The sequence below is a fragment of the Podarcis vaucheri genome, assembly GCF_965113315.1.
Source record: "Podarcis vaucheri genome assembly, chromosome: 15".
NCBI classification, from domain to species: domain Eukaryota; kingdom Metazoa; phylum Chordata; class Lepidosauria; order Squamata; family Lacertidae; genus Podarcis; species Podarcis vaucheri.
In genome coordinates, this window is record NC_138753.1 from 12,777,363 (window position 1) to 12,795,580 (window position 18,218).

The following is an 18,218-nucleotide window of genomic DNA, read 5'->3' on the forward strand; positions in this document are numbered from 1 at the left end:
GAGTGCAAGAGGCTTTCTCCCAGCGGAGGGGCACCTACGGATCCAACCTGCTATCTTTGTGTGTGTGTGTGTGTGTGTGTGTGTTTGCACCAGGTAGGGGGAACCTTTGCCCCCCCCCAGGTGTTAGCGAACAACAACTTCCATCACACCAGACCACACTTGCTGGTGCTGATGGGAGTTGTTGTTGTTAATAATAATAATTTAATTTGCATGCCATCCTATATCTGCAGGTCTCAGGCCGGTTACAACACAAAACCGCAATATAAAAACACAAAATTCATGACAGAAATGTAAACAAGCCAATAATCCCCCCCATACATTTTAAAAGGGCACTGCATGTCAATCAGCCAAACATCTGGTTAAAAAGGAACGCTTTTGCCTGGCGCCTAAAGGTGTATAATGAAGGTGCCTTGTGAACCTCCCTGGGGAGAGCATTCCACAAATGGGGAGCCACTGCAGAGAAGGCCCCGTTCTCGTGTTGCCACCCTCCAAACCTCTGGCGGAGGAGGCACACAAAAGAGCTGTAGTTCTGCAACGCTGGGAGAAGCAAGTGTTTCCCCACCTACGGAAAACACAGATTCCACCCCCCCTTTCTATTTAAAAATGAGCAAATGTGAATGATGGATAGATAGATCTTGCGGCGAAAAGGCTGCCGTCTTCTCACAATAAACAAGCAATCGTCACACCCAACATATTTAACTCCCAGACGAGCAAAAACGGAACCCCCGTCAAAATGTTTGCTGCTTTTGAGTCCAGTCTGCCTGAAGAAAGACAACCTACACGTCGTTATGTTTGTATAAAAGATATTTACTTCAATTATCACACCTAGGGTGCTAGTGAATTATAATAATACATCATGTGAGTTTCGTACAGTGATATTGCTTCTCCATATCATATAGGGACTGTTGTACAGTGCTGAGAACAGAACATTGTATGGCGGGCCCAAGACAGGAAGGAAATGCCGCCCCCCCTAACGGAGGGAGGCCCCCCCCACTCCGTCACAGCCAGCCATATAAAACTTTTTTTTTCTTTAATAAACTTCTGAACAAGAAATAAAATGTTACAAAAGATGAAATCACAGCAACACAACGTGGGGCTTCTCAAAGCTACTTGTACAAAAAAAAAAAAGAAGACACTTTTTTTGGTCAATTGGGTCTTTGTGAGGATATTTCATTAAAATCTGTGATTGTGAATATAAGAAATGAGCGTCTAAAAACATCTAAGACTTAGTGCGTTACAGGAAAATAATAATAATAATAATATAATATTTATATATATATATATAAAATACTGCTAAAAATGTCGGACACCACAAGTACACGGGGGTAAAATGGAGCTTATCATCAATTTTTTTTTTAAAAAAAGAAAATATTCTCAGGAAAAAAAATACACCTTTTTTTTTTGTTTCGAGTTCATTTTGTGCTGTGTTAGTAGTCAGGGCAAGTCCAAAGGTTAGCCCGATAAAATGGCAAGTAGTTATTGCACAAATGCAAAAAATAAAAACAAAAAATAAAATCTTCAGAGCGCATGACCCGCTGGGAAGGTCTCCTGTGCAAGTCCCCAGGTTTCAATGGGACGTGCACACAAGCCTCTTGAGGCGGATCGTGGCCTTGACTTAAAATTATATATATATATATATGTGTGTGAAAAGGGACTTCGGGGAAGCAAACAAACAAACAAAAAATTAGGTTGCCATTTACTTTGGATTTAAAACGTCCAAATTCGCACACATGACATTCTCAGAGTGTTGTCCACAGAGCAGAACACACAGTGCCTTTTGGGCAGGGAGGGGTGGGGTGGGGGGGGGAGAGCGGCAGAAAACGGCTTTCGACATTGGAAATGCATAGACTATTTGGAGAAGAAAGAATAACAATTTAAAGGGGGGGGGGAGACACACCTTTACCAAAAGCTCATTATTTTAAAAGTAGACCTTCCTTACCCCCCCGTCACCAGTCCAAACTAGCGCAAGAAAATAAAAAATAAAAAAGGAAGGGGGAAGTGGTTGGGTTTGGCTGGGGACACGATCCACAAGGACCTCCTCCTTGCTCTCCAGAAGTTAACCAGACATGTTCCCACATGACTCCTGTTCATTTTGATCCTGTGCAGTTGGCTCATGCCCAAAGACCCTTCAAGGGGGCTGCTTGCTCCCAGAGAGGTGTTGCACCAATTTGCTTCGGAGACTCTGAGGAAGGGCACGGGTGGCATTCAGGGCTTGTCCTACTCAAAGTAGACCCACCAAAGTGAATGGATCTGAGTAACTTTATCGTTTGGCAAGCTCAAAGGGTCTACTCTGAACAGGACCTAGTTGAAAACAACCCCGGGACTCCCTGGAATCACCCCACGGGTTTGCTAAATGAGTGGCAAGCCTTCTTCTGCACAGTAACAGGGTTTTTAAAAACAAAAAAGGCAACTTTCCCCCCTTCATTTTCTTTGTTTCTGCATAAGCTGCTGCCTCTCGTATTACCTCCTCAAAGAACAGTTGCACGCCATACCACTCAACTGTGTTCATCATTACAAATGGGCAGAGAAAGAATCCATAGCTGTCAACTTTTCCCTTTTCTTGCGAGGAATCCTATTCGGAAGAAGGGAATTTCCTTTTAAAAAAGGGAAACGTTGACAGCTATGAAAGAATCCCCCCTCAGACCTGGACCAATTAGGCAGGGTGGTGCAACACCACAAAATGTACAATTATTTACTGTCTCCTTGTATTTTGACCACCATCAAGTGAGGGAGGTGGGGGAGTGAGAGAAGAGAGGCAACATTTGGATTTTTGCCTCAGGCCCCAAAACTTATTGGGCCTTTCCGGCCTCTGTGGGTGGGGTCTCCTGTTCTCATCCTCACTCCCTCACCTGAAAAGCCCAGAGAATCAATTTCTAGACAAACCCAAAAGCAGGTTGAGATGCAAAGTTGACAGCTGCATGGCTCACGCCATCCTTAACCCTCGCCTGAAAGTTTTCAAACGGAGCACGTGTATAGTCATATTCCACGCCAAGCTGCTTTTCAGTCTACTTCTGGAGAGTTATTATGGCACATGGGGCCTGGTGCAGAGGCAATGGAAGGAGCAGAAGTTTCTTTTAAACACTCCCCCCTCCCAAAAAACAGAACCACACCCCTAGGGCGAGACGTCACTCACAGCATCACCAAAGTCAACACGCTCCGCGCTGCCAGATGTTAGCATGCGATGGGTATTCTCACATAGCAGAAACAGACCTTGCCATTTTAAATTTGGAAAAGACGCACTCAGGTGAAAGAGGAACCTTGCTGAGGAAAGCAGTCTCTCGGCTGAAAATACTTTGCTAGAAACGGCGGTGAACTTTGGGAACAGCAAAAAATGCCTCTTCACGGACCCATTCCACAGACTCAAGGAGGCTCAGAGCGCTTTGTGCATTTGCTTCATTCCTTGCCCTCCCCGCCCAAAGCTGCGTCCTTCTAAACTCTCAAAAGCAGAAGATCTTTAAATTAAAAACGATTTTATACACATTTACAAAGTATCCAGAATATACAAAGGAATGATATGAGTCTTGGCTGACCACCTGAGGTGCAAGTCAAGCCGCGAAGCCACTCGCTTGGGGCAACGTTGCACGCACGAATCATGCAACTGTGTACACTTGGGACAGATATGTGAGCATGGCCGTTGCAGTTTTATGCAGGAAGCTCTGGAAAGCACTTTGGGAAATAATAATAATAATAATAATCTCATTACATGTAGGAAAGGCTCAATGTTTGTGCGAGTTTTCGGGATGAAACAAAAAATATGATATGCTTGTGGTGCAGTTGATTAACAGAACCACTTCACAGATAAGTGCTGATGATGATGACTAAAGAGGCAGAAAAGCAGATGTTTTTCATTTGTTTTTAACAAGTCCCAGTTAAACTGGAATGAACTTATTGTTAAGTCCCTTTTCCCAAGAGACTAAGAACGAGATGCTTCAGTGCCTTTAAAGGTTGCATAAGACAGGTCGGGTATCGAAGTGGGTGGGGTGGGATGTTTGAGCCACTAAGTGCCTAGCAGATAACTTGCATGATTGTGTCTATCAGGTAGAACAATAGAACTGCAGAGTTGGAAGGGACCCTGAGGGCCATCTAGTCCAACCCCCTGCAAAGTCGTAACTTTGTCTATCCTGTCATAGCTAGGCTGTGCAAAAGGGCTGCCACAGAAGTACAATTTGGCAGGGAATGTCCGCAACACATGTCTGCTCCCCAAATGGAGGCAGAGCTATGTAAAATTGAAATTTGGTAATTACCACTTCAACAGGTTGTAGTTACTGGTCTTCAAATCCATTGATGACCAGCTTGGAGGAGTGTTTTGCAGTCACAAATTCAAGAGAACAGATGATTACGATGCTTTACCAAAGGAAAACAAAATCGTGGCATGCAAGCAACCATGTGGCAAACCTTTCCTGTGTGTATCATTGTGCCAAGGAACGAGGCAAATCTATCCACACCTGTAAACGCCTAATAATTTTAAAAGCGGAGTGCAAAAAATTCTCCCTCGTTGTTTGGTAGGACAACCACCTTACCAAGTGGTTACTTTGCAAACTGTGGGACATAACTAGTGCTGGTGCCTGGCTATTTCGCACTGTAGGCAAGGTTATTTTGTGCCACAGGCAAAGTAAACGATTTGCATTGCCCTCCCAAAATTAACTTGCAATTTTCAAAAGCAGGTGTCTTGTAGAAATGACATTCTTGAAAGATTATCAGAAATTTTAAGATCTCACAAAAACTAATCTGTATAAAACTGTGCTCCTCAAAGGTCAGTACTGTGTCCCTCTGAGTAGTTGGCCTAATGAGAGTACCAGCCTTTTTGTAACCACTTGGTAAACGGTCATATACTCAGTGTTCCTAATACGATGCCACAATTCCACCTGTAATTTCACCAATTATGGATGCCACAATTCCATCAGAGGCCACTGCCAGACTCTTCAAAGACAGAGGAGCTCATATTTGCTCACTTAACACGTTCCATACAGGTTAGCTCCCTACAAACAAATATTTCTTATTGCACAAAGATTTAATGCATGCTATTAAGTGCTTTAGAAAAATTAGTGCCCCAACAACCCAGATTTCTGCATTTTTCTTAATGGATCCTGAGTAGATAGGTATTCTCTGATATGTGCTGAAATCCAAATGTGTATAATCTAGACTGAGAATGTTTAAGAGTTATGCTTGTTAAATTGTTAAAAACTGGGGGTGGGGTGGGGGAATTTAATAAAAAAAGGAAAGGAAAGGAAAGGAATCCAAATCACTGGTTAATTTCAGGTTAGAAGAAGCTAACAAATGCAAGTTTGTGAAAGATGTAAATGACAGCAGAATTTAGGACTTTGGACAAAGGAAACAAATCGCAAAGCAAAACACAAACTTTCATCTAAATCTCCTAAATAAAGCTCAATATATCTGAGAATTATAAAACAGTGTGTGTGAATAACCATTGCCCTTCTCTAGTAAACTTGGTTACTTAAATATAGCAAAGCAACTTTAAAAATGGGAAATACACAATCCAAATTTATTTTTTGAGGGGGCACGCTTTCATTTTTCTCCATCATAATAGACCACTAAACGAAATGCATTATGATTTGCTTTCTTAAAGCCATGAATTTTAAAGCTTATCTCAGCCCTACTGGAATCAAGGAGACACCTTGAACGGCTTGTTGTATGCAGGCTCAGTATTTTGTAAGACCACGCTTGCTTCCACCTTCCAAATCTCTGGAGAGCAGAAACTCACAGGAGAGTCCCTCTTTGTTCAGCAAGATGTCCAGCATGGACTCCTCATGTGCACAATTCCAACAGAGGGGCATCCACACACACACACACACATTTTGTGTATGTGAAGCTGTCTCCCTCAGCAAAGAGACCAGGGGAGCTGGTTCAAGCATGACTTCTGTGTGCGCCCCAGTGCGCAATGAATCCCTTGCAGGCATGAGTACTTGGTGTGTGCAACTGTGAGGAATAACTGGATCAGGGTGATGGGGTGTTAAAATGATGGGGGAAAGACTGCTATCCTGCACACAGGTGATGCATGCACAGCTACAAGCAGCATGGTGACATGCTAAGGCAGGGAGGGAAAGGTCAGCTTTAACAACCAAGGCCTTAAAATATGCAACCTTTCCCCCTTTGTGGTTACAAAACCCGCATGGCTGCTGGTTATTGCAGAAGGAATCAGCACCCTAAGCGTTCCAGTGTCCGTTGGTGACATTTTAAAGCTTGGCCTCCTGTCCGTGCTCTGACATTATCCAGTTGGATGCTGCCAATGCCAGAGGTACAGACGTCCTACATACATAGTAACTTCTGCAGAATATACTTCGAAAACCAAGCCCCATAATGCTTATTCCACATGCGTGGCTACAAAGACAACAGGTAAGCAGGCAAATGCGTTTGAATCTTCACTGGATCATTGCTAATCCAGCAAAACTACTGCAAGCTTTAACGACTGTTATTGAACAGTACAATCCTACGCAAGTCTACTCATAAGTAAACCATGCGGACTTCAACAGAGCTTTCTACCGGTAAATGGGTATAGGATTTCAGCTTAAGGCAGATTTAACTGGAAGGAAGGCTCACTAGACACAGAAGTAACTTTCTGAAGGTAAGAGCTGTTTAATAGTGGAAGACTCCCTTCTGAAGGTGGTGGACTCTCCTTCCTTGGAGGTTGGGTGGCCATCTGTCATGGATGCTTTAGTTGAGATTCCTGCATTGCAGGGGGTTGGACAAAATGACCCTCAGGACCCCTTCTAACTCGACGTTTCTATGATTTCTGAGTAAGCATGCACAGCACCAAAAGGCTTTTGCTACTGATACGAGTGGCAGCTTTCGTTTAATTGTGTTATCTCCAAAAAGCACCTGTAACATGCCAATTGATGTAACTGATTAAAAAGGCAGGTGGTTAATCTAGCATATGGGTATGGGACCAGTGGCCATGCAGATGTTTGTGGACTCCAACTGACATCATGGGCAATGGTGATGGGAGTTGAGAGTCTAGGAACACCTCGCAGGTTCCCCACCTTGCCAGCCCTAGAAATTGCACAGAGGCTGCAAAGGACAAGGTACCTTAAAAGATGGTGGCACAAGTGGCTGGAAGGCTGCAGGCAACTTCACATGCTCATGTAAGAAAATGCACGCCACCACACTGCAAATTAAAGGTGCCCCCAAGCACTTGTGTTTATTTCAGCAGTTTCTTAACGGAGTGGAAAATGAAGATGGGCAGTCCTGACAAGAATTGGGCTGGCCCTTACCAAAGATATATGCCCCGTTCTTCACAATTATATCCTGATTTTGCTATGCACAGGTTGTGCGAAAGCCTCTCTTGCTTGATAAAAAGCACTGCATGTTTTCAAGCTGTTGAAGATACTTATTCAGGCTTCAGCGCTGTGGGCCCAAGAAGTGGAATAGTTTGTGCATGACCAGGTCTAACTGCTGGCCATTCAAGGCTGTTCAAAGACCTACATTTTGGGTAAGTTGCGTTGATCCCAGCCATGTTCATCTGGAATTGTTTGAGGAAGTAGGTTGTATAATGAATCTGTTTTTTAAAAGGTAAGTAAATGGATGAACCTTGCAAAAATGACACAAGTTAGGCAACTCATTCTATATGCACTCAGAAATGACCCATGCAACTAAATACATTATGTTTTCACCAGAGTAACAAGGATAGCAAATTGATTAATGGGTTTAAGTAAATGAATATTTTTGAATTTAACCAATTCATTTCCAATTAAAACAGGATGTCTTGAGTATTTCGGTAATGACTGTTGACCAAAGTTAAGACACGCTATTGCTTTGAAAACTATTTGAAGCATATGTGCTCCGGCTGCTGGCTTCCGTGCATGCTTATCAAGGGCCTTTGTGGAAATCTTAATACATAAATGAGAGATGCCCTTCAGCACATGGAGCCCTCATGTGTGGGACTCCCAATATCCTGCTCCTTGCAGTTGTGAAGACTGTGAACTGCATGATACTCAGAGAGTTTGTAGCAGATCTAGGAGTACAGGCTTCCCTTCCATGACTAAAAAAAAATTATATTTTTTGGGTGTGTGTGTCTAGTTTTTAAATGAATTAAACTAATTAATTTCTTCCATTATGAAACTTATTACTTCAACAATTTCAGCCCTAGGTGCTAGCCACTTTTAAGTGTGCTTGTGCAATACTTTTCTAAGATGCAAAGGTCCACAATTAATCTTTACAGTGGGCTGCAATGTCAGTTGTTGGGCTCACAGAGAGCCTTGGGATTCTTCTTCAGTGGAGTGCTAGACTATGCATTCAGATCACAAGTCATGAAAAATAGTGACTCATTGGATCAAACTGACAGACTGCATTTCTGCTCAGAAGCCAGCACTCCTGGGTCCAGTGGGACTTACTCCCAGGTAAGTATTCCACCACAGCCTTTGGGCATATAGGATGGAGTGGAGTTTACTTAAGTTGCAGCCTCCACCTTCTCATTAGAGAAAGGACAAGAAAGGAAAGCAAACATGCAATGATGAGCAGATCTTTGCATGTCCCCCCTTCCGAGGCTGACATTTGCACAGAGGGACTGCTTAACGTGCCATGGAAAGCAATAACACCTCAGAAAACGGAAGCAAACATGTAAGGTGGCAACTAAAATATTTAGCATTCTGCGTAGGATGGGAGGAATTTTGGTTTCACTACAAATGGTGGCAAACGGCTACTAGATCAATGCACCAGCAAGTTAATTGCATTAAAAGGTCCCAGCAATGTACAACTGAGTTATAAAGAACCCAATTTCTTTAAAAGTCCCAACAACTGGGTGTGTGTCTTAAAAACATCACCCCACTACTTTATTTCAACGGATTGTTTCCACGCGATATAATTAAGTGCTTAGTGGTGCCTGAAACATAAGGCACCAGCAATCTGCTAGTCCTGTGGAGGGAATAGAGGTAGCTTTGTCCATTGGTGTTAGGCTGCTCCTCCTCCTCTCATAGCTAACCTTGGAGAGAGAAGACCTCCTGGATGTATCCCGCAGGAAGTTCTAGTCCACAGGAGACTGACTAGGAGAGCTGTTCTCCTGGTACAGGCCTGGCCAGTGTTCACAGTGCAGCTGGCCTGGGGCGCATTTAGCACTATCCAGAACACAAGGGGTTGGATGCATAGAACTGTGAGCAGGAGCAGGGAGAGTAGCTAGCGCTGGTCCACAAACCTGGTCTGACTGTTTAAGCAAGTGCTGTGATAGTGTCCACAGCAGTTCCTGAACCCCTTGCTTGTGTGCAAACCTGGTTCCGCACTGCTTTGCCTTTCTTGCTCCAGGAATCATTCTTTGAGCTGGGGGCACCTACAGGGCATGACACCCATCCGATTCAACCCAGTATGGTTGGCAGTGGCCCTTAGCATCCTCTCACCCCAAGGAGCCTCCCTCACTGTCTTCAAGTTTATATAACCATGAGTAGGATGAGGAGGCCAAATTGGAAATGATAGGTCCTAATAATAAGAATAAAAGCATGCATTGTGGATGTTGACAATTTCTTGCATTTGCTCGCAAAGTATCTGAACTCAAGGTGATTCTGCTCCAGGCAGAGTCTCACACAATCCAATACATTTCTTGGAAAGCAAGGGAGTACGGAAATATTTTAGTTCTGAGCAGCGGTGTGGCATCAGCTAACTGGCTTCAACAGGGTACCAAGGGCATCTAAGTGGTCACGGAGGTGACTTAAGGTTCATCATCAAGGAGGTGTGAACACCATTCCACTTGCCATCAGTCCCTGGTGCTCAGAAAGGTTCTCAACTGCAGCCCAAGACTCTGAAACAAAACAACTTCCATGGGTGCTTTCCTAAGGATTTTGCCAACTCTAAACTGCCAAAATTTGACAGTATTGGGGGCTTTTGAAATGGAGCGTGAGAGACAGAACTGCTGAGTGTCCTCTGACTGCTGCAATGCTAGTAGAGAATACATTTAAAAAAGAAGCAGCTCTCCATGATGTTATTCTGCTAATACTTTTTTCTTTTGATTTGATTAACACTGAAGCTAAGAGTGAGATTTCTTTGCTGTTCAGTTTTTCTTTCAGAAGTCCGCACAAAAAAAAGGAGCGGGGGAATCCTTTTAAATTGCAAGGGCATCTATTGCATATTTTTTGAAGCATATTATTCTCTCAACAGCCACACACACAAACGATAGGAGTGCAACTCTAAGGACCACCTTTCTTATTTTGGAGCTCCTTCGATCTAAAGGTAGGGAGTGGCTTTTAACAAAGATGTATAGTCAAAATCAACTGGAATGGAGGTTAAAAGTAATTTGTCCTGCAACTGTTCCTCTGGGAGGTTTACTCACTTCTTCATCAGGAGCTGTGTACTGATTAATTTGTCTTTTAAAAATATCCAAGGGTTGTGTTTTAACTGCAGTGTATCAAAATTATCAACCTCAAGTTTAGAAATTTCTAACTTTTATTGCTTGCCAGCTAGCAAGGCATTTAATAAGGTGTTTGCGGAAACAGGCTCTTCCAGGCCTCATCCCAGGCAAATACAGTAAGAGCTGGACCAGTCTGCACCTCATCTAAGGAGGTGTCAATAATTAGGGGTCCAACTCTGGCTCTTTGATGATGCGTAGAACCAAAGAGGTACTAAATTTCCCACAACATTCTTCCTGATGTCCTCACACCCCTTATTCGGAACCCCCTTAAGTCAGTTGCCTGCCTGCAAGAATACTATTTCTTGGCTTAAGCTTAAGAGACTGATTCTCTATGAAATTGAATATCAATATACGTATCCAGGCTTTGAGATAAGACCGTTGAAGAAGCCCGGAAAACTACACTGGGAGTGTGCTACCTGCCTACCTGCAAGAAGGCAAGTTAGCTTGATCTTTCAGGGCTGCAGGTTAGTGCTCCTCCTCTGAGATAAATTTACTTGCAAATCAGTGCCAGCATGCTTTGGAAACGTGGGTCAATACGACAGTTGACAAATAGTACCAAACATTATGTGAAGGGCTCTGGGTGCGGAATCCGTCCCCCTTTGGTGCTGTGATTAAAGCTACAGTCCAACGCATACTTCCTTGGGAGCAAGTCCAGGCCCGGCTCAATACATTGGGTGGTGTGGAAAGAAGGACAAGGTGGTGCACCTCCCAATCTTTCCAAGCACGGAAGTTTTGCCCAGTCAGTTGCATTTTTCTTCAACACTGGCAATGGGGCGGCACCCTCTCATAGAATCATAGAGTTGGAAGGAGACAGCTTTGGAGACACAGGTCAGGTTGCATGGTACACAAAACTTGCTGCTGCTGCTCTCCATCTCCCAGCTTCCGCTGCCCAAGGTAGTTGCCGCACTCTGTCTAATGGTAGGACCGGCTCTGGGCCAAGTCACATTGAAGTCAGCGGCGCTTACTTTTGATAAAGCATTCATAGGATCAGCTCATTTCCACAAACTCAGAACCCAAAGCTGCTCTGCCCTCTCTCACTGGGACTGCTAAAAGCTCCACCACACGCGTGTTATTAAAAGTTGTCTATGCACACAGCGTAGAAATTTCATTTGTGGAAATGAGCAGAGAATTTGGAAGCCAATGCTTTTTGCAAAAGTAGAACTGTGAAGAATTTCATGAGGCCAGTTATACACAGCTCTATTTCTCCAAAAAGCATTTGCAAAGAGGGCTTCATTTGGCCTTTCCCCCCCTACAGGGGTGAGATTAGAAAAACGGCACCCGAGAAAGCCTTCCTTTTAGGTGAATTTCACCCACTTGGAAAGAAAGGGCCATGAAGGCAGTGATGGGTGCTCATTCTCCCCTGCTGGATGCTTCTAGGACTAGCCTTGTTGGCAAACTGGAATTATTCTCAATAGTGCAATGTGGCTTACTAAGTAGCGTGAGCTGCTGTCTTCACCTTTGGGGCTCCCACGTTGCACAATAATCCATGCAATGCCAGACGAATCATGCAAACCATTCTGGATGGGCTCTGGGCATAGCCTTAGCTCATGTGGGACATTAGCCAAGGCTGCAGACTTACATGAAATGAGCAGAGAATTTGGAAGCCAAATTTTCATGGAAACTTGCCTGCTATAATTGGTATTCTCAACGTAGTTTCCCCCAAGGGCAGAGTTTTCTGTAGCACAGGTTGGAAATGTGCTTCCTCACTGAGCTATGGCCCTTCTGTTAAAATTCTCTAGAATATTTTCCCATGGCGTTTTTTTTTTGGGGGGGGGGGCTGGGGGCTGGCAGGGAACCACTGCATGGCAGTAAGCTTCAGCCATAAAAAAAAATGCCAGGAGTTTGCTGTAAAAGAAAGTATCGGGAAAAGCGCCTATGCATGAGGTGCTTTACAATACAGAACTACACTTGCTGAAATGTGATCTCTTAATGTAGTTTTTCACCACCGTGACTAACAACTACTGGTTTGTAATCCTTTGTGCTGCAATGAACTTGCCAGCCAGGAGCGGGGCCGTTATGCTAGATTTCCCAAGGCTGAAAACTGGATTGCAAATGGCACACCTCGCCAGGACCCAAATCCAACCAAGCCTAGTTGAGAACTAATTGGAAAAGCCAGCCAAAACCTTCTTGCCAAAGACACAAGAATCAGATTTTGGATGGCGAAGGCCTTGCACAGATGATTCTTTTAGGGGAATCTCTCTACTGAGTCCATGCCAGCCTTTCCCTTCAAAGCCAAAGCAGAAATGATGGAAAGAACCAAAATGACAATACAGTGCCAAATATATACTGAAATCTCAAGCACTTTCCTGCTTCAAATTTGCAGCTGCTGGCAGAGTGGCAACATCTTCTTTGATTTGGCCTAAGAGTGCTTCAGTTCTGTGAATAAGGGTCCCTGCAATGAACCACCTACCCTAAAGCAAGCTTTGCTTCTAGATTTTACACGAGACAGATCTGCTTGGGCCTAGGGAGGAAAAAAGGAAAGAGGTTACACAATATTTACGATATGCTCCACAGGCACCAGGGTGGGGAGGGGAGGAGAAGCACAGCACATGAAAGACAACCAGAATTCTGTTATTTCAAGGCACTTCAATATTGCTTATCAGGATGGGTGGCAGAACTCTGACTGCTCGGCTAGGGCATGCTCTAAACCACACAAGTAACAACGTTATGGGATGCAGGTTTCCATGGGGAGACATCAAATCATGGGGCCCTGACGGCAGCAAGCATCCTCATATCTATCTGGGAGGGGAGGAAACATCAGAATGGGAGATCTATTGCTGTAAGAAAAGATACAAACATCTGAAGGCAAGAACGGATTCCTTCATCGATTCAGACGCTTGGCCCTGATAAAAGTGAAGATGGGTAAGCTGACAGGAAGATTTGAGAAAGAGAGGCAGATCCTGTTTGGAGAAGCAAGTGGGGAATTTTTATGGCAGAAGCTGAGCAACCCCTTAGTCACGAGTCCCACTCTGATATGCTCACGCAAAATTCCATGCATATGTTAAGAGCCGCTGTACAACGGCCTTCATGTATGTGCCAAGAGCAGAAGGTTTATCTGCTAGGGAAGGGTGATTATGCCTACGTCAAGAATCACCAGCGCTTATTTACTTCTCCAGATTTTCTTCTGGAACAGCTGGGCTTTCTCTGCTGCCCAGATTCTCGTATCAGCCACAATTTTTGCAAATACGTCTCCTCAGATCAGGATGGAACAAACCAAGAGCTGTCGGTGGACCTCAAGCTCCAACATTCGGACCCTCAAAACAGTTACGAAATTATAAAATTAACAGCAAGAAGTGGTCAAAGCAAGCCTGCCTTGCAGCCTCCTAGAGCCTTCGTCCTGGGCCATGAAAAGGCATTTTTTTCTTTTAAAGCTACCAAACATTTAAATTTGTGAATATCTGAACTAAGTGCTGCTGTCAATCCTTGAAAAGAGACTGCAAAATACACAATTGCCCTTTAAAAAAAACAACAAACACGTGCAAGGAAGGTGGTTTCACATCTTGTAGCCCCTCCCCCCATATCAATTACTAATGAACTTCAAGCATGTTGAGGTGTAATGTTGGGAACACATTTTTAAAACTCAGAATACCTTTCCCTTGCCTCCCTCCCCATATCATAAAGAAAAAATATTAATTAGAACTTAAGAAGCAATGAATGCACCATTAAAGTGTCATCAAAAGATGTTGACCTAAGACAAAGTTTTCCATGATACACAATACGGACCCAAAAAAACGAAAGAAAAGAAAAGAAAAAGTCTGTCAATAATATACAGTATGACAACTACATCTTGTAAATTATACCCAATACTGCCGGCAGTCTATCCCTCTAAAGAATATTTGCCCCCTTTCATCCCTAACAATCAGATAATAAAATACAGCACCTATAAATAAGCAAAAATAATATATATATACCGAAATCGTTCTATCGTTAGTTTTAAAGATATGGCAATAAAGGAGTCTAAATCAGCAAACTTGTAGAAGCCGTAACTGATAAAACAGCTTATTGAAAAAAGGTGGCAGTAATGCACTCTATGCGTGCAAGAAGTACGTAAGAAAATACAGACGTATAAAATTGCACACACACTCACGCACACACTCGGCTTTCCACACGGCTCTATGCTCACGCATATACACATAGACAACAGGAGGCGTCAGAGACAATTTGGAAATTTGATTTTGTACTTTGATCGGCCTTGCAGCTTTTGCAAAACAAAGTGGAAGAGCTGACAATTGCGATGGGCGCCATGCTTCTGCGCATGTTTTGGTTAGGTGTTCCGTGGTTTACGTTGCGATTACCGAATGCCACGGGCTCCTCCTGCAAGCCTTTCCTCTTTTTGTTAATGAGGACACCCCCCGCCATAAAAGAATGGTAATAATAATAATAATGATAATCCCACAACTGAAACTTAATAGAGAAATCAGTGCTTGCTGTGGGACCACAGCCAGTGATTAACCAATTAGTTAAGGGTGCTGAAAGGTCCTTTTCTATCTTAGTGGGATGTGAGAACAGGAAAGTGCCCAGTGACTGATCTCACCGCCTGCCATCAAGACAGCTCATTGTAAGTCAGGAGTGGGGAACCCATCACACCTTCAGATGTTGCTGGACTCCGACTCCCATCAGCACCAGCTGGCATGCTGAATGGACAAGGTTGGTGGGAGTTGTAGTCAAACATCAACTGAAGGCTCCCCTCTCATGTTCTAAGTGCTTCTCACTGCAAGATGCACCTCCACTCTTCCCAAAGTGGTATCAGCCAAACGCTTCCATCCTTCTAGTCAACACCACCACCCTGCCAAGGTCCTACGTATAACGTAGGCTCATTATGACACCCACCTGTCTGCAACCAAGTGAGCTAATTTCTTTCAAAAGCTGGTGGTTCTTTCCCCATAGGGCACAAATGACTAATGTAGGCATGTGTGACTAGGCAGGCTGAGGACTTGTAACTGATTTGCAAGGCTGACATGACGCAATTCAAACTGATCCGATCAAGTACCCATTCCAAGCTGTCTCCCACACCTCCTAGAAATGAGGTCTGATCTGCGTGCTCTGTGGTTAGAGGTTAAAAAGCAGATTATAAAATACCTAGATTTCAGATTTTTTTTTTCAGATTTCTTCCTTTTTCTGTCCTGATTTGGCCTAAAATGGAGTGTATTAAACAAATCCCAGCCCATAAAGAGACCAGAATTGGTTAAAGCTATGAAACGATGTGCACTACAAGTCAATTTTCTATTCCACTTTACAAGAAAAACACTGAAGTCAGCTACCACAAATTAAGATATTTTCCTGATGTGACTTTTCTCTTTTGTTTAAAAAATACGAGGAGTAAATGTGTATTTTTTTTAAATCCCAAGTTTTAAACAATATTCTTTTCTTGAAAATATTTAGGAATTCAAACTAGTGTGTTTAGAGTCGGGTTGACTGTGCAATCTCTTAGTGGCAACTGAACAGCTACAAAAAACCTTTTTTTCTTTTTCTCAAAAAATCTCCCCTTCCATCTTTTTTCGGTTTTCCTGCTTAAAGAAGATAATAGTGTATTATTATCGCTCTGTTTAGCCATTAGATGGCGGATAAAAAGCCCCCCTTTTAAATATGTGGGTTTAATTTTTCTTCTTCTTCTTGTTTGTATATAATATTTTTTTTTTAGTTTTAAAGCCCACACCAAAGAGGAGGGCAGAAGGCAAAAGCTGTATGAGTTTTTTTTTCTTCCCCAGAAACTGTGGAAAATCACTTTAGGGCAATTAATAGAAACACTTCGGGGTACAAAAAGCTCGACTACACATTTTCAGTTTTCGTCCTTGAAAACACAAACATAAAACTGGGCTGAAACGCTCCTTTCGTTCTCTATATGCACCTTGGCCTATGGCATTTTTGCCCCGTGGCCTGCAGGGCTGTAAGTGCGGGACACAATTAAAACCAGAAGAGGTCCAAGTGTTTTTTTTGTGTGTGTGTTTTTGTTTTTTGTGTTTTACTTCCCCAGCTCCTCAGAGTTGGGTGAGCTTAATCTCAAAACTCCCACTCCACGGGCTCCTCTCGACTTGCGGCCTTCTCTAGGCGGTGGATTATGCTGTTCAAATTCGCTGCCTTCTTTTTCCTCAAGCTGTTGTCCCGCGTGTTCTTCGAGCAAACCGCCTCGGAGAAGCCGAACAGGGTCTGGAGGGAGTTGGTGGCTGGCGTGGAGCTGGTACTTGGCACAATGGGAATTTTCTCCACACGTTCCCCTGCGGCCTTGCAGGAGCTCTCCCCTGCAAGGAGCGAGGTGGAGGCAGCTGAGGTAGAGGCATCCTCTTCTGGAGCAGAGTTTGGCGTCGTCTCCAGAGTTTCTCCTGAATGTAGGGAGCCCGGCGGAGAACTCGGACGCGGCGCTCGGAGCCTCCCCTCGTCGTCAGTGTCGTCCAGGCTCTCCGCCCCCAAGTGGAATGTCTCCGTTTTCTCCGAAGATCCGGCGTCTCGCAGTGCCTCTTCTCCTGCATCGAAAGCTGACGCTGCTCGCCCTCCCTGAGACTTTGTGGTTGTGTTGCTGCTGTACTCGTCGGCTTCCAGGCGGCTTCCCGGCTTCCCGTCGGGCGGGCCCTCCGCGTCCACCCCATCACAACTGTCTCCTTCGGAGCTGTGAACTGCCCGGCTGCTTCTGGCCGAAGGAGAGTCGCTGGACCCAGCCTGGCTCTGGCCTCCCGCTTGGATCTCTTCGATAAAGAGCTCTCGGCGAATGCGAGACCTGGGCGGGGAGAGAGAAAGTGTAGGCGAGAGGGGAATACGGTGTCAAGAGGGTCACAGATACGTCAGTAATGTAAGTTCAGGTAGTAGTAGTAGTAATAATAATAATAATAATAATCCAGCGGTACCTTGGGTTAAGAACTTAATTCGTTCTGGAGGTCTGTTCTTAACCTGAAACTGTTCTTAACCTGAAGCATCGCTTTAGCTAATGGGGCCTCCCGCTGCCGCTGCACGATTTCTGTTCTCATCCTGAAGCAACGTTCTTAACCTGAGGTACTATTTCTGGGTTAGAGGAGTCTGTAACCTGAAGTGTATGTAACCTGAAGTGTCTGTAACCCGAGGTACCACTGTAATAATAATTTTTCATACCGTACCCATCTTAGTGGGTTTCCCCAGCCACTCTGGGCAGCTCCCAACAGAATATTAAAAACACAACATCAAACATTAAAAACTTCCCTAAACAGGGCTGCCTTCACACGCCTTCTAAAAGTCAGGTAGTGGTTTATTTCCTTGAGATCTGATGGGAGTCAGTACCGAGAAGGCCCTCTGTGTGGTTCCCTGTAACCTCACTTCTCGCAGGGAGGGAACTGCCAGAAAGGCCTTGGAGCTGAACCTCAGTGTCCGGGCAAAATGATGGGGTTAGAGACGCTCCTTCATGAATACAGGGCTGAGACCATTTAGGGCTTCAAAGGTCAGCACCAACGCTTTGAATTGTGCTTGGAAATGTACTGGGAGCCAATGTAGGTCTGAGCTAGATGAGACAACGATCTGACTCTGTATAAGGCAGCTTCCTATGTTGTGTTTATTTTTTTAAAAAAATCCTTTGAGAGGAATGGTGGGATAGAAACTTTGATACTCCTCCTCCTGCTGCTGCTACTACAACAACAGATTAACCATAATCTCCTACTCATCCCTCTCAAAAAATTCAGTCCTACCTGATTTCAAACTAGAAATATACACAGTGAGATGTTCATATGATGTACAGCTCTAATAAATAGGCACTGGGAGCAAGTGGATTGAGGGTGGCTCCTTTCCACTTCCTCTGCTAAGGAGCTTACCAGGGGCATCTGTTCGGCTAAATTCTGGACCACTAGGCACCACGCCCCCGCAGGTGACATGCCACACCCCTGGGACGCGTGCCAGTCACGCCCCCGCCTGC

The 18,218-nt window shown here is 44.2% G+C and overlaps 1 protein-coding gene across 7 annotated transcripts in view; it reads right to left on the minus strand.

Moving 5' to 3' along the window:
- Positions 1–18,218, minus strand: part of CUX1 (cut like homeobox 1) — a 267,797-nt gene that overhangs the window by 17,919 nt on the left and 231,660 nt on the right. For 6 of the 7 annotated variants that reach the window (XM_082201345.1, XM_082201343.1, XM_082201341.1 and 3 more), the window contains one exon: positions 787–17,060. The exons of the other annotated variant lie outside the window; for it this stretch is intronic. In XM_082201345.1, coding sequence (XP_082057471.1) covers positions 16,349–17,060 — 712 coding nt within the window. In that variant the 3' untranslated portion in view covers positions 787–16,348. Of the gene's footprint in view, positions 1–786; positions 17,061–18,218 lie in introns of those variants that run through there. 7 annotated transcript variants of the gene reach the window in all.